This window comes from Phragmites australis, chromosome 3 (assembly GCF_958298935.1).
Source record: "Phragmites australis chromosome 3, lpPhrAust1.1, whole genome shotgun sequence".
NCBI classification, from domain to species: Eukaryota; Viridiplantae; Streptophyta; class Magnoliopsida; order Poales; family Poaceae; genus Phragmites; species Phragmites australis.
In genome coordinates this window covers 8184619-8200994 of record NC_084923.1, presented here as the reverse complement: position 1 = coordinate 8200994, position 16376 = coordinate 8184619, and the positions used below count along the sequence as shown (strand labels likewise).

General features: G+C 42.8%; 1 protein-coding gene across 4 annotated transcripts; it reads left to right on the top strand.

Annotated features, from left to right (window-relative positions):
- Positions 1–1719: 1719 nt before the first annotated feature.
- LOC133911936 (protein VAC14 homolog) lies at positions 1720–9611 on the top strand. 4 transcript variants are annotated; one of them, XR_009908736.1, is made up of 20 exons: positions 1720–2118; positions 2211–2324; positions 2407–2475; positions 3430–3519; positions 3588–3707; positions 3812–3840; positions 3946–4088; positions 4171–4265; positions 4449–4535; positions 4663–4770; positions 4874–4965; positions 5120–5201; positions 5411–5476; positions 5952–6067; positions 6167–6287; positions 6369–6530; positions 6646–6774; positions 7060–7128; positions 7243–7311; positions 8343–8408. XR_009908736.1 is itself a non-coding variant. In XM_062354433.1 (20 exons), exons 1-20 carry the CDS (start codon positions 2026–2028, stop codon positions 8960–8962), a joined length of 2076 nt encoding a protein of 691 aa, XP_062210417.1. In that variant the 5' UTR covers positions 1720–2025; the 3' UTR covers positions 8963–9168. The 4 variants fall into 4 exon arrangements, 3 of the variants coding, with proteins under 3 accessions (XP_062210417.1, XP_062210415.1, XP_062210416.1); XM_062354433.1 differs by lacking the exon at positions 7060–7128 and adding an exon at positions 8939–9168 and having other exon boundaries at positions 8343–8609; XM_062354431.1 differs by lacking the exon at positions 7060–7128 and adding an exon at positions 9193–9611 and having other exon boundaries at positions 1721–2118; positions 8343–8609.
- Positions 9612–16376: the final 6765 nt, after the last annotated feature.

Here is a 16376-nt window from a genome sequence, read left to right as displayed (position 1 = left end):
AGATTAGCAATATTGTTAAAGAATTGTTAGTAGGTTATTCCATATGTGATATATGGAGGAGAGATATGCATTAAGATGAATGAGCTCTGGGTGATGCTCGGAAGTAGAAGCTCAAACAAGATTGACAATAAACATTAATGCTAAGTTACTTGTGGAGATTAGTGACTAAAGGTATAAAATTGTCAATTGAGTTTTAATGGACTTAACCTATGTACTTTGTGTTTAAGAGTGAGTTAGGTTAGATTTCTTAAGAAGGCATGAACTGAATTTAGATATTCTATATGCCAAGAGTGAAAAATAAGATTAGACTTAAAATTTATAAGGTACATGGAAAACACTTGACTGTCCATATCGTAAAAAGCTACACTTACTTTTAATAAGAGGGAGAGCGAATAACTCTACTAACACAAGGATTGTATTGTTTTCGCATCCCAATCTCCTCATTCCAATATATCACTAGCAAAAAGCTCTCATATCACTCTCAATACATGGTTTATGTAGCTATTTCTTAGAGGAGAGATGAGAGAGAAACAAGAAATACATGATAATAAATAACCACATAATGCATAATGTCTATAGCTTGTATTAAAAGGGATTTCTATGACCAATATATAAATACGAGGTTCCAATATATCACCAGCAGGAACCTCTCATATCACTCTCAATACATGGTTCATGTAGCTATTTCTTAGAGGAGAGAGAAATAAGAAATATGTGATAAAAAATAACCACTCAATGCATAATATCTATATCTTGTATCTAAAGAGATTTCTATAACTAATATATAAATACGAGAATATGTATGATGACACTATCTATCCCTAATACATATTTGTTTGTTTGTTGTCTCTTAGATTTTGAGCTTAGCTTGTTTCTTCCACAAGAGTATAATTCATTCTTAATGTCTCAATAAGTCTTAGGATGGATTCCACATGTACTGTTTTAGTGAAGATCTACTTATGTTATGTTTGAGATTCAAACAAAACTCTAAGTAGGTTCTACTAAAAATAAAATAAAAATTCACGAGGGCTCCGTTTGGTGGGGGGGGGAGTAGAATCAATGTAAAAAAATTTAGGTATGATCTCAAACTTAAAAACCGGTTATAGCAATATAGACTTTAAGTTTTCTCTTATAATGTATAATATTGGATTTTGATATCACCTTTTAGCTTACTATCTTTTTACATACACCACGGGTATTCAAGACATTAGCTTTTTCTCTTTTCTTATTTAATTACTTATCATATCAGATTTTATTCTTGTAGATATGTATTTAATGTCTAAAATATAAACCAAATCGAGCATTGAGAGTGGTCTCCTAAACCACAACCTCTTCCAACAACATTGCGTGATCAGACTTGGACCGAAAAGACCGACGATAACATGAGCAGCCTCCCCTTTTCCGTGGAAAGAGAACCGGAGGGACACGGCCGGGGACCCATCCGCATGCATCTGGTCCACGCGCCACCACGTGCCCTACCACGAGTCCATCCATACGGTCCACCTGGACCGAACCCACGCACAAGCGCAGCTCAACCCAATTGCAGCAGGAGGACAGCCAGTCCACCACCCCGAACCCGCCTGGACCGAGCCTCCTGCGCCGTAGCCCCCGTCCTCGGTGTCTGGCCCTACCTGCCAGGCTCGCCTCCCGCTGGACCCGAACCCACGGGAAACGGGCGCATGGCCGCCGCAACGGTAAACGTTACCCTTGGGAAGGAGAATAGCATCAGCGTCCGGATCCCCTCCCCCAGCCTCCAGATCACACCACCGTCGCATCCGCCTCCAAATCCATTCCTAGGCTCGTGCTGTTGCTGCGGACGCGCGAGCGTGCTCGGGTTGGGCTTTTAGGGGGCTAGGGTTTCGCTACCGCGCTTCTGGTGCCCGTCTCCTTCGGGCTTCGCCTGCTGGGTTAGGGTTGCGTCACGGTCGCAGGGGGCCGTGGGGGCGGCCGATGCGGCGATCGCCGGCGATCGGGGGGCTGTAGCGGCGGCGGGGCAGGGGGATCTCCCGGTAGGATTCTCCGGCGATGGCCGCCGACGCGCTTTCCATCATCCCGGGCGCCGTGCTGCGGAACCTCTCCGACAAGCTCTACGAGAAGCGGAAGAACGCCGCGCTCGAGGTGAGGGGGTTTTGTTCCTCGTGGGTCATCGGTTTTCGAGCAATTGCGAGGGATTTGAGGTGGAGTTTTCGTTGCGGTGGGGTCTTGTGCAGATTGAGGGGATCGTGAAGCAGCTAGCGACGGCTGGGGAGCACGAGAAGATATCAGCGGTCATCTCGCTGCTCACCAACGATTTCACCTACTCGCCGCAGGCGAACCACCGGAAGGTTTGCTCAAACCGCTGTGGTCATGTTTCTGGTGTTGACGGGGGGTCAGATTTGTTGAGTTCTTGTGGCACTTTGATGTTAGCAGGGTGGGTTGATTGGCCTTGCAGCAGTTACTGTCGGACTCACCACCGAGGCCGCTCAGCATCTCGAGGTTTGCCAGTGCAAGCGTTTAAATCTTAAATTCTTTTTAGTTTATTCCTATTCAAGTTATGCAGTGTTGTCTTGTATCTGGGGAAATCTGTGTGGGTTTTCAAAAGAATCGTACGCCTCTATAGCTTAAAACCTGTCTGCCTGATTTTATGGCAAGTTGGTAACTGCGGGGCTTGATTGCCATCGGCAGTAGCCATTGGCTTATTGAGCTTTACCATTGTTTTATACATTGCTCTATTAGTGTACCAAATGCTGAACTGACTTTTACTCAATGATACCAAATGCTAAGTCTAGATAGTAGATGAAGCAGAAAGTTTGATGACTTCGTTTCTGGTGGTCTCCATTAGTTTTTGCTTTCTTTTAAATGTATTGAGACCTTAGCTAATGTAGCGGGACTCAGGGATGACCGAGTCCTTTTGATCAGTGCTTAAGGACATTCTGCTTACTGATTCACCATGAAAATATTTTACTTAACTGGGTTGCAGAGTTGGCATGCCACTTTGAACCAATGCCTTTTGGCATTCCTGTCAACTTGTTGCATTTGATGATTGGAAATGTTAGCTCTGTATGGTGTTCATCATACTGTGACTCGCAGGATGTTATGGAGTCATGTTACTGCCATTCGTTTAAGTTGATACCGTGGATTTGGAAGGAAGATTGTTGAGAATTATTGCATTGTTCTATTAAATACTTGCGGATTGTTGAGGTTGAATCTTGGTGTGGGGACAAAATTTTAGATGACATTGCGCGGTCATGTTCAAATCGTATAATTCTGTAGTTTAAAATAAAACTGCTGTTACATGTATCATAAATTGTTATTGTGCTGCTTACATATCTACCCAGGAGAGAAGCAATATTAAGATGGATAGCGTAATGTCTACATTTAATGGGCCGTGCTATTATTTTGATTTGTCAATTTGATGGCTCAATGAGCTCTTTTGCTCTGTGTTTACAGCAAATCGTGCCTCCTGTGCTTAATTCTTTCCTGGACCAAGATAGCAGAGTGCGCTACTATGCTTGTGAAGCACTATACAACATAGCAAAGGTAATTCAGTAATGAAGCATGAATTGCATGTTTGCTTTACATACACTAACATAAATTTCCATCTGTAGGTTGTGAGAGGGGATTTCATCATCTACTTCAACAAGATTTTTGATGCGTTATGCAAGCTGTCTGCAGATTCTGATGCTAATGTGCAGAGTGCAGCTCATCTTCTTGACAGGCTTGTCAAGGTATGATCGCCTGGACTGTACTGGTATATCCTATGGTATATCCTAGCACTTCTCTCTTGCTCTCCTCTTAATCACCTCTGATAAGATAATTATTTATCAACCAGGATATCGTAACTGAGAGTGATCAGTTCAGGTATGCTGTATATTATTTGCTTTGCTTTCTTCGAATCAGTGATTTGCTTATCTTAATGTTAATGTTGACTTCTGATTGCCCCTGTATCTTGCTTTTGCTCTTTAGCATAGAAGAATTTATACCACTCTTGAGAGAGCGCATGAACGTGTTGAATCCTTATGTAAGACAATTTTTGGTGGGGTGGATAACAGTGTTAGACAGTGTGCCTGATATTGACATGCTTGGTTTCCTTCCTGATTTTCTCGATGGTAACACCTCCTTTTTCTCTAAATGCATTACTTTTATTGACTGTTCAAGTGTTCAGCAACCTTGCTTTTGATATCCGTGCAGGTTTGTTCAATATGCTGAGTGATTCCAGTCATGAGATAAGGCAGCAAGCTGATGCAGCTCTTTCTGAGTTTTTACAGGAGATAAAGAATTCACCAGTAATGCTGCCCTCCATAAAATTGCTCGTATATCTGTATCAGTCCGTTAATAGCATAGGAATAACATACATCTTGTTGAATGCATATTCCTCCAATTATCCTTTTGTCTTTGCATAGACTCTTAAATGTTGTTTTCATGTTTGATGCTTTCAATGCTGATTATCCTACCTTAAAAATCAACAGAATGTAGATTATGGTCGTATGGCTGAAATACTTGTTCGGAGGGCAGGCTCTTCTGATGAATTCACTCGGTTGACGTCTATCACATGGGTAATTTTTGTCTTTCATGTTTTCTACTTTTTTGTGATCTTAACCTAGGAATTTAGACAGCAGGCAGTAGAGTCTATTTGAATACTTGTAGGAATATTTGTCATATGGTTTATCCTGTAAATTGCAGATCAATGAGTTTGTGAAGCTTGGCGGGGAACAACTCGTTCCTTACTATGCAGATATTTTGGGTGCTATCTTACCATGCATATCTGATGAAGAGGAGAAAATTCGAGTGGTACTTTCTTGTGTTCTTCTTTTGATTCATACAATTCTTGCAGATGTGAACTGTGTGCTTGGACAGCATCATTTATGTAGTTATTTTCTTCGTTGTTTGCAAGGTTGCACGTGAAACTAACGAGGAACTTCGTGCTATAAAAGCTGATCCAACCGAGGGATTTGATATTGGAGCGATTCTCTCAATTGCAAAAAGGTTCAATCCATTTGATATGAAATTAAGTTTTAACTGTTTTGTCATCTATCTGTGGTAATTTGAGTTGTTTCGGTACCTACCTCTGTAGGTATCATGAGAATTATGTCAACCTGACATTGTGATGTGGCGTTAACCTTTTCTCCCTTTCTTTTAGAGAATTGAATAGCGATCATGAGGCCACTCGGATTGAAGCATTGCATTGGTTCTCCACCCTGCTGACTCGTTATCGTGTTGAGGTACTATACGACTGTGCATGCTTTTTTGGACTGCATAGCTATAAATTTCAACAAGTTACAACCTACATGTTTTCTTTATTTTCAAGCTTTTACATTGCTCCGGTTTTATTTCGTCAACTTTGAATTGGACACGTGAGAGTTGCAATTCAATTTGATTACTGAATTACCAACAGTTCTATGATCGATTTACATATTTTTTTCTGGAACAGTTCTTGGCGTACCTGAATGATATCTTCGATCCACTTCTAAATGCACTCTCTGATCCTTCAGATGCGGTGAGTTCTTTTTGAAAAGCCTTCCAAACTGCACTGCTTGTTTCAAGCATTCAAAAACTACATCGCATTGTTTGTTGTGGCTAGCTGATATTGTATAATTCTGTTTATATGTGGTGATTTATAGTTAAGGCTTGAAATAAAATCAAGTGAGGTTTAGATAAGTGTGGAGTGCACAAGTCAATTTATTTTCTCACTGACAGGGAAATTATTCTAATTGTTGTGCTGTTAGCAAGGATAGATCCACTATATGTCGTAATCTCCCTTGCCAAGAATGGAAATATATGTTCTTTGCTTGATGAATATCAAACCAGATCCTTTTTTATTATAATTACCAGAACATAGCATATTTCTATGGTAACTGGAGGCACAACTAAAACAAACTTATTGCTACCATAGAGTGACTGTATGAGGTTAGCCACCATGAATACTTTTTTGCTACCAGCGGTTGTTTGTTACATCATTTTTACTTGTGCAGGTTGTCCTATTAGTATTGGAAGTTCATGCATGCATTGCTGCAGAGTCTCACCACTTCCATCATCTTGTATCCTATCTAATCCGCACCTTCCACAACAATCATGTTCTGCTGGAGAAGTATGTAAAATTTCCATATCTAAAATCACATTTTAGGACACATAATTCAATATTTATGAACATCTTAGAAAAATAGTGGTTTATGAGGTAATTCTACAGGCGTGGTGCTTTGATAGTCCGTCGGCTTTGTGTTCTTCTGGGTGCTGAAAAAGTTTATCGAAAATTCTCCACTATTCTTGAGAGTGAAATTGACCTTGATTTTGCATCCGTCATGGTTCAGGTGTGTCCTACCTGTACACCATTCTTCTACTACCAAAATGCAAATTTGTAATTTTGGGTATTAATTTTTAACTGCCTGCAGGCCTTGAATTTAATTTTGCTCACGTCGACTGAACTTGGTGAGCTGCGCTCTATTCTTAAGAAGTCATTGGTGGATTCTTGTGGCAAGGACTTGTTTCAATCTTTATATGCTTCGTGGTGCCACTCTCCAATGGCTACGATCAGCTTGTGTTTGCTTGCTCAGGTAATGGGTGGTTTGCAATTTGTGTTGCTTGGACTCCACTGGTCTTTGGATGTTTGCAATTTGGGTTGCTTACTTGGACCACTGATCTTTGGATGTTCTTTTTAAATGTGTGTAGGCATACAATCATGCCAGCTGTGTTATTCAGTCTCTGGGAGAAGAAGACATAAATGTGAAATTTTTGGTGCAATTAGATAAATTGATCCGTCTCTTAGAGACTCCAGTATTTGCTTACTTGCGTTTACAGGTAAAATTTCTTGTTCTGATAATCTCTTCCTGCAACTTCATCTCTCTCGCTCACTCCCTCGTGCTTGCGTTGAGGAGTTATGAAATAAGTGAGCAGAGCTCCTACTTGCCTATTTCACTTTGACTTTTAGTTCTAGTTGATCCATCGCTGATGTAACATGACATGATAGGTCTGTATCAATCTTTGTATCCTTATGTTTATTTGGACGTTTACTGTATGCTCGCAGTCTGTTCGGTATAAGTTTCTCTGAAACTATTTGCTGTTTTCTAATGCTTTCACACTCAGTTTGGATGCTGTAAAGCCAACATGTTGGTTTTTATGTGGTGCAACATGTTATGGAAACTATGATGACATGTATGTTGTGTTTTTTTTTTTGCTTACCTCTAGTATGAAGATTTAGCTGTTCCATTATTTGTACTATTCACTATGGCATCAGACTTTCGTAACGTGCTTTGAAATAATTTGCAGCTTCTTGAGCCTGGAAAACACACTTGGCTTCTGAAAACACTATATGGTCTGCTGATGCTGTTGCCTCAGGTATGTTAAATATCTCTCATCTGTTGCAGTTCCTAAAGCCTTTCTTTGGTTAATGTTTAAGGAATATGCTGTTTCTATGATGTAAAGCCAAAAACTTGAGATATGCAGAGAGATGGAACCCGTAGAAATAAACATGCAGCGCAACTTATTGTTGTTATTGCCTGAAGGTTCCTGTTCTGAACGTTTGGGAAACATTCACTTGACAAAATTTGCATGTTGCATACACGAGACCTACAACAATTTAACCTGGCTTCTCGCACAGTTTATTTACTCTAGAACTGTTTCAATCCAATTCATAAGCAAAGCACCAGATAGTTGTGGTAATCTTACATTAAAATAGGTATTTCGTGAATGGATGCCACCTTCTGAAGGTAATGCTTTCAATTTGTGTTGAGATAATCAATTATAATTGGCTATGCCATCCCTTGTTCCCCAATAAGAATATCTATTTTTCTAAATGACAGTTAGTTCCCTAATACAAGGGTTAGTTATTTTATACCTAATCTATTACTAGGTAGGTCATTATTTAGATTGTTTCTATCCATAAACGTTAGGAGAGCTCTCTATAAGGAGGCCTATTGTCATCGTAATTCTCAGGCAAGGAGAAGGATACGTCCTTGCCACGTTGCGAGCTCCGGTTGGCCCCCGTCTGTCGTTCTCCCAATGAAACCCATAACAAATGTCTTCTATTCATCTTAATATGCTCACACTAGCGGTTGCAATAGCTTGTGATGTACAAAATTGTACCTTCATGGCCCTATACATCATGTTTGGCATGCTTCTTCAGTTCCACCTTTCTGAGCCTTCTCTACTGTTAGGTTCCATTTCTATGCAGAAAATGTGGTCTTTCAAAATTCTTCCTATTTGTTAGATTGAATCCATTGTTCTTTCTATGAGTTCTAACTTCTAACCAGATTCTGTGGAGAGGTTACACATCATTCATGTGCCCTCTCGAACATTTACGCTCAAGGAAAGTTGGCACTATTTTAAAATATAAGATTGAACAACTTGGACTTTATATGTTTATGCAGCAAAGTGCAGCCTTCAAGATCTTGAGGACTCGACTGAAGACTGTGCCGTTCAGTGAAAATCTCAAGCGCACATCTTCAGCAAATCCATACTCTCAGATTCTGCAAGTGACAGAAGATGGCAATCGAAACCAAGATACACAGAACTATAGTGCAATCAATTTCCCATCCCTTCTCCAGCAATTTGAGAACATGCAGCAGCAGCACCGAGATCATTTGAAGAATCAACTGCAATCCCGCAAATCTGCTTCAGCTGTAACATTATCACAGGTAATGTTTTGCCTTTTGCTCACTTATTTGATTATGCTATTTCTATTGAGTAGTCGTTGCTGCCACAGATACAGTTGTCTTCCCTCTTGTTCCAAATATCTTTTTGAAATATATGTGCTTGAACTTTTCAGTTGTGTGCTGCTATTCCATATACGCACAAAATTATTCAGGCTTCCTAATCTGTAAAGTATAAATTATTCTATATTTATGTTGTTATATTTCTGCTCTATCTTCTGCGTCCTTCCTGAATTAGTCACTTCTGTAAATTGATCATAAGTTTCTGTAATAATTTTTCTTTTTAATTTCATTCTGATTGTTATTGGTGGAAGTTGTCCAAGCTGCTTTCACCTTGAAAACAGATTGCTGGCGGAAAGCTGTAACTGCTCTAGAGAAAGTAAACCTTCACCACCAGAGATGTCGATTTGTTCTTTGATAGCAGACCAAAGTTTTCCAATTGCATTATTAGTTATCTTTTTGTTAACAATATGACTGGAACTTGGTTGAATGATGCCTTTTTTTCTCTTCTTTTTTGCAAAGCTGCGTATCGTTTAAACAGAATGTAACTTTCCTGAATCACATACAGGAGATACAAAGATTCGAAGAAGCAAATTCCTCGTTATCAGAGATTAGCAGGCCCGCTTCAAGAACTTCCAAAGTCATTTCATGATGCATTTGGTTGCTTGTGATGCAGGATGCATCATCACAAATTTGTTGGGGCCTGGTTAGTCTCCTTATTTTTTTCAAAGGAGGTTGCATAGGGTACATAGAGTGTAATCTTTTTGTTTCGTTCCTAGATTTTGTCAAAGGGATGGCAATTATTTGTTTGAGAAAGCTCGTTTCTGTTCTCTAGTCATTCTTATTTTTTCTTAGCTGTTTACTGCTCATCTGGTTTCTGTAATTTTTCATTTGAAGGCCAAATGAGCAAAATAGTATTTGGAGATATGTTACTGCTGTTCTGATTATCGATCTCCAATAAATTAGTGATGCATTGTAAATTTCCAATTTTGGCTCTTAAAATCTGGTATATGCTATGCCTGACCTTCTGCATATACCACTGAGTATAGTTAGATAACCGATTATGTCAAAACATCAAAGCTTCCTGATAGGTAGATATAACCTTTTTATAGGCGGTAATGATGATGTCAATAGTTGTTTTGTCTCTTTTATCGATAGAGGATTGCATGGTCTCTGTCGGAAGCTCTGAGGAAAGTTGATAAGAAACATCATCAGAATACTCCAAAGATGAAACTCACGCGTGTGAATGCGCATATGCTGCGTGAAATTCCGGTAGTAGGTACCATCAAAGATCACCGAGTATTAAGGAACTGAAACGGTGCTCGACGATATCTTGAAGAAGTGAACGACGGCGAGAGTGCAAATGAGAAGCGGTGAGCGACGATAAGAGCACAAAGATAGCGGCGAGTAACAACGAGAGCACGACAAGTGACAGTGAGAGTGCAAATAAGAAGCGGCGGTCGACGGCGAGAGCGCAAAAGAAATGGCGTGTTGCTACAATTTTTTTTTCTTTTTCTTTTCTTGTTTATTAAAAATCAGGCTAGCAGCTCGGCTCGGGTTGGGACTGAGCGGCAAATAACGAATAGGGGTGATCAAATCAGAACAACATAAGGTGGTTTAGGGGTAGCCGAATTGGGGTTGACCTCATCGGGGGTGGCTAGATCAGAATGACAATAAGCCTGTGGTGCAATCCGGTGCGGGGGCAGCTCGAGGCCGGTGTGGATCCGGCTCGGGACAGCACGGCATGGTATGACATCAATCCAGGTGGAGATCGGCTGGGGCAGCACTTGGGCGGGCGTGTGACGACGATGGCCATACGCAGCATGGGCGAGCGCAATCGACCAGATTAAGTCGAGTTCGAGGTAGTGTTGTCTGGGGAGGAGGGAGGTGTCGACCGATCAGAACAAGTCGGCCGACGAAGGCAGCACATCCAGGTGAAGATGAGGACGAGCAAGGTGACGAGAGGGAGTCAGTAGATAGAGTCGACGATATGAGATCGAGAAGGGTGGGTGAGCTAGATGGGACAAAGTTGTTGCATCCCTAGGGAAAATCTAGCTTTAATACTATGTTAGGATTCCCTTTAATTGGAACTGTCTCGGTGCTAGGGTTTCCCTGGCATCTCAAGTAGACGTCAGCGGCGTCAAGTCCTGGTCTTCTGGTGATAGATTGGCTTCTTCCTCGACCTATCAATCTTGTTCTTTGGATCATCTTCGCCATCACCATCTCCTGCAGTGCGCGTGTGTCTCGGTGAGGGCGGTGGGGTGTGTGGTGATGGAGGGGGTGGAAGGGATGATGCAGAGTATGAACCTATCGGAGGGGGAGAGGAAGGGGATCAGAATTGGTGGTGGGAGTTCGACTATGATGAAGGTTGCGGATCCACAAGCCTTAGGGAAACTATTCTTTGAGAAACATGCAACGACGGATTGACTGATTAGAGCACTTGGGAAAGCATGGTGTCCTAAGCGTGGCATTGATTGCAAATAATTGGGGGACAACCATTTTCTCTTTACGTTCTTTCAGGCGTCAGGGAAGAGAGGTGGTGGAGGAGGGGCCATGGATGTTTGAGCGTGATCTCATGGTGATCATTAACTTTGACCCAATGAAGAGGCTAGAAGACCAGTATGTTCTGTTCCAACTTAACTTTCCTAAAATTACCAATTCCACTTGTAATGCTCTACCCTCGTGACAACATGCCAGATTGCACAAAAGACGGCAAATAAGTTCTTGCATCTGATTTTTTTTTGGGTGGGGTGGGGGGGATGATTGCATCAATTTGGTAGTTGTAATTTTGTTTTCACATAATTTACGATTAAAAGAGTGGAAAATATTACAAGTTGAATAGTAGTTGATTCTCATGGTATTTTTTTTCTCGAATACGCAGGAGAGCAACACATCTTTATATTAAGACGGAAAATAGAGTCTTATAAACGACCCATGCTGGGTCAGGATGTAGCGACCAAATAGAAGCTTATACACAAACTAAGCAACGGATATGACCTAGCATCAAAGCTATGTAGCCTAAGATTCAGCGCTGTTCCAAGAGGGTGGATAGGTCCTTCGCTCCGGCGTTGCACCACCGTTCGGCTTCCTCCCAAATGTGTGCATGAATCATCTACCTGTAGCCCGTGCCGTCACCTTCTAGCAGCAATCCATAAGCGATCATGAATCACGAGCCAACCGAAGCATTTAACCTTCGAAGGTGCCCATGACTTCCAAACCAATTGGGCCTCTTCACATCGAATTGAACCCAAGAACATCTAGCGATAAGCCGAGCGAGCCGAGTATACGCCGGAAGAGGACCATTTCCAGATTACACGGTATTCGTCATTGCCCAAGTTGAACGATTGCAACTATGACCAGAGCTGCACATATCGGCGTAAGGTCGTAATTGAAAGTGGGCCAGAGATGTCCCGAATCCATCTTCAGTTGCACAACGCCTCTCTAACTGATTTGCCTCTTGCCAAAAGAGCGACGCAAGCAAATAGGTCTGGAGCCAGGCATCGAATTGAACGTCCGTGGAGCCATGCATCGGTCTAGAAGAAGGTGTGCACCCCGTTCCCAACCTCAAAACTAGTTGAGGCATCAAAGAAAGCAGAGACCACCCTCTCTTGGTGCATCGGTAAGATCGCCCAAGCCCTGGAGCGGTCTGATCGCTGCCACCATAGCCAATGCAGGCACAACGCTAGGCCTGCCAGGCGTAGGTCCTGAATCCCCAAGCCAACATACGATAGAGGCCGACAAACCTTAAGCCAAGCGATGACATTGTGGCCTCCAGACGAGCGCTGCTTGCCAGACTTAGAGGAACGCCTTCATGATGCTATCTATTTCCTTGAGGACGCAAGGTGGCATGGCAATGGAGATTAGGACATACAGCGGAGACGAAGACATCACATATTTGACTAGTGTTGCACGCCCTGTCCTAGATATTAGTTTGGTCTGCCAAATTGGAAGCTTGCCAGTAACTTGGTCAACCATAGGCTGGAGGTGACACCTGCGGAGGCATCCCACAATGTGGGGGGCGCCCAGATACCGAACTAAGAAAGAAGATGCCACACGTGAGGTTGTCATTGATAATCTCAACATGTTCATTGCCACATCAGATTGGAACCACCTCACACTTGTTTACATTAGTTCTCAGACCTGATGTCAAGCTAAAAAACTGTAGCAGAGTCAAATGAGATCGGATATCTTGGGGGTCGAAGACATGAAGATAACCACGTCGTCGGCATAAAGCGAACATCAATGAATGATAGAGTCATGCCCCGTAGAGTCAAGGACTCTAGCTTCTCCTGCCTTGGACAAAAGACATGGGAGTATGTCCATAACCAACACAAACAGAAAGGGGGAAAGAGAATCCCCTTGTCGCAGGCCCTGGGCGTGCCTGATGACCGGACCTGGGATAGAGTTAAGCAGAATTCTGGTAGATGATGAGCCGAGAATAGCATCAATCCAGTTGCACCATCTAGATCCAAAACCCTAAGCCCAAAGCACCTCTAGGAGTAGTGCCCAATTTACGGAATCAAAGGCCTTAGCGATATCCGACTTAAACAAAATATTGGGCCTCTTCAATCTCTTGAGGAGCCTCGCAGTGCAATGAACAAGTTTGAAGTTATCATGAATCGAGCAATTACCTATGAAAGCACATTGGCATTTTGAGATCAAGGAGTTCAGGTGTGGAGCAAGCTGGATAGACATGGCTTTGGTGATAAGCTTGCTAATGCTATGGATGAGACTGATGGGGCGGTAGTTCGACGGTGTGGATGCTTCATCCCTCTTTGGTGTGATAAAGGCATTATTAAGACCATGCAACCCTCTGTGATCACTGAGCCTGAAAGCAGAGATGGCGAGAGTAACTGAAAGTCCTTGATGTTGACTAGAAGGGGGGGGGTGGGGGTGGGGGTGAATAGTCATTTCTGAAATTTAAAACTCTACAGCGGATCAGACAGTGTCTGGAGACTCTGGATCAATCCGGATACTCCAGGTTCCGGAGTATCCGAGTTCACCCAGATTATCCGGACTATACATGAACTTGAAATCAAAGTAACTTTAAGTAAATCTAATGTAGTTTACGAGTTACTACTGTCTCTATAAGATTAATAAGCTCCTTTCACCGATAACCTGCACTCAAACACTCGCAAGCAACAATATTGAGGCAAATCCTCAAATAACAATTTGAACGAGTAAATTGCAAGAAATTAAATGGAGACAAGATTTGTTCCTGAAGTTTGGCCGCCTCACAAAGAAGTGCATACGTCTTCGTTGAGGAGCTCACAAAGAGCCGTGTCTTTTTCAACCCTATCCTCACCCAAGCGATCACAAAGATCGAGTTAGGGTTCTTACTCAATTCGCGAGTAATACAAACTTCCCGTGGCACTCTATAATTATTGGGTGCTCTACGGGTGACTTTTTGCCGTCTAGAAGTACAAAACTTCAAGAGAAAAGAACGCAAATCGCAGCTTGGTAAGAACTCAAAATGCTCAAAAAATTTCTTGTTGCTCTCTTGCTCCAAATCTCACTCCCCAAACCTAACTCTCAAATCTTTGCAAAGATCAAGTACTAGAGGGATTTGGGAGGGCTATTGAATGCTCTAGAGATAGTTTATTCACTGGTAGTTCAACAGCAATAAATGGAGGGGGGTGAAAAGGTATTTATACCCTTTCCCCCCAAAACTAGCCATTATTGTGCTATTCAGACAGACTCGGAGTATCCGGGTTCACCCGGAGTCTCCGGGTAGCATAGAAACTCACGCACCTAACCTGTCAGAACTAGCTGTTACACTGACTCGGAGTATCCGGGCTCACCCGGAGACTCCGAGTAACACTTGAGAAAAACCGGCTAGAACACTAGTTCGGAGGATGCCCGGAAAGTCCAAAAGTATCAGGACCCGGAGACTCCGGACCAACTCGGAGACTCCGGCTAAAGCACTCATGGCAAACCGAGACTCTTTCTCGGACTCTCACTTGGAGACTCCGGCTCAGGCTTTGAAGCGAGACCGAGACTCTCTCTCGGAGTGTCACTTGGAGACTTCGGAACACTTACACAGTCCGGAGTATCCGGGCTAACCCAGAGACTCCGGGCTCAGAATTAAAGCCAAACCGAGACCTTTTCTCGGAGTCTCACTCGGAGACTCCGGGGCTTAACAGAATTTGAAGTTTCCGGACTAACCCGGAGACTTCGGGCTCAGACAACTTTGCTATTTTCCCGATGTCCGTGAGTGATGGTGTCTCTCAAAATTTGGTTTTCACAGGATACTTTGAGCACTGAGACACTAGCAAGACTAAAAAAGCATCCCTTTTATAGTACGATATTCCTAAACTCAAATTCAAAATTAAAATGAATTGAACCCTATGAGTTTCTTCATGCCGCTTCTCTTTTCTTTTTGAGGGACATCAACTTCTTTTAACCCTTTATCAATGGGACTAAAACCTGTTCATAAACTCGATAAACTCATTAGTCCCTTAATCGTTTGTCATTAATTAGCCAAAACCCACAAGGGGCCTAGATGCACTTTCAGTAACATCTTCCTTGATGATCGGGCAAGCGGCATTGTAAAATTCCACCGTGAACCCGTCCGGTTCGGGGGCTTTGTTGAGGGGGAGACGCCTGATAGCCTGAAGAATTTCATCCTCACTGAACGGTGCATCCAATGTTTGCAGGTCCAAAGCAAAATGCCGGGCTGTGTAAGATCCAAGGAGGACTCCCTTGGAGGGGTGCTGCCTAGGATTAAGTTGAAATGATTGTACAACGTCTCCTCCATGGCAGAGTGGGAGGAGACCGGACCATGTGGCGTTGACAGAGAGGTGATACTATTCTTCCTCGCTCGGAAGGAGGCGAACGAATGAAAGAGCCTAGAGTTGACATCTCCGTCCTGCAGCCAGCAAATCCTAGAGTGACTTCGAGCAATGGAGTGCTCAAGGGAAGCCAAGCCTAGACACATAAATTTGAGTTGTTTCCGCAGGTCGGCCTCAACAGCAGAGAGGTTTCTGGAGTCCTGGACGGTATCAAGCCAAACCAGGGTTAGGGAGGACCTCTCGTTGGACCAAGTATAGCGGCGGCCAAAGAGATGGAGGTCCTTGAGCTCTTGCCCCGAGATGAAGTGACGAAAACTGGCAATAGAGTGTCTGCTATGGTTGGTATTGTTCTTGTCCTCGGCTGCTGCAATCATGTTGAAGTCGCCTATTATGATCCAAAAGGCCCTTGTAATGATGCTCGGACAGAGATGAGCTCATAGAGGAAAGTGTCCTTATGGATTTCGTTGTTAGGGTCATACACAGCCGACAAGAAGAAGGAGCTATCATTTGGTGATGAGATATGGACACTGGCCAAGAATCTCAGGACCTAAACTGCTATCAACGTAAATGGCTGCCAAGCTGCTATGATCACACCATCCCTGGTGTTGGAAGCTGGCAAGCAGGAAAATCCTGAGACCGCAGAGCCACAAATTTCATTGACTAAGAAAGGAGATACAACATCCAGCTTGATTTCAAGCAGACAAACAACTTCGGCATCATGGTGGGAAATCATGGTACAAACAACATCCCAGCGGGCTTTATATTTTAACCCGTGGACATTCCAACTAATAATATTGAAATTATCCATATGGGTAAACAACAACTTCCGACAGCATCAATCATGTTGGTGACACCTTCGCGGCTACAGGTACCGCAGCCGGCAAGCCGTATCCAGGGAAGAGTTCCCTTATTGCTTGTATGTGCTGTTCCGACAAAGGCTCTTCAAAGAAGCGGAGGTATG

Excerpts from the sequence above, each read along its gene's own strand:
- LOC133911936 (XM_062354431.1), top strand. The coding sequence starts at position 2,026 with ATGGCCGCCGACGCGCTTTCCATCATCCCGGGCGCCGTGCTGCGGAAC. Across the intron at positions 3,520-3,587 it reads CACTATACAACATAGCAAAG|GTTGTGAGAGGGGATTTCAT; the intron begins GTAATTCAGTAA and ends TTCCATCTGTAG. Across the intron at positions 5,202-5,410 it reads TGACTCGTTATCGTGTTGAG|TTCTTGGCGTACCTGAATGA; the intron begins GTACTATACGAC and ends TTTCTGGAACAG.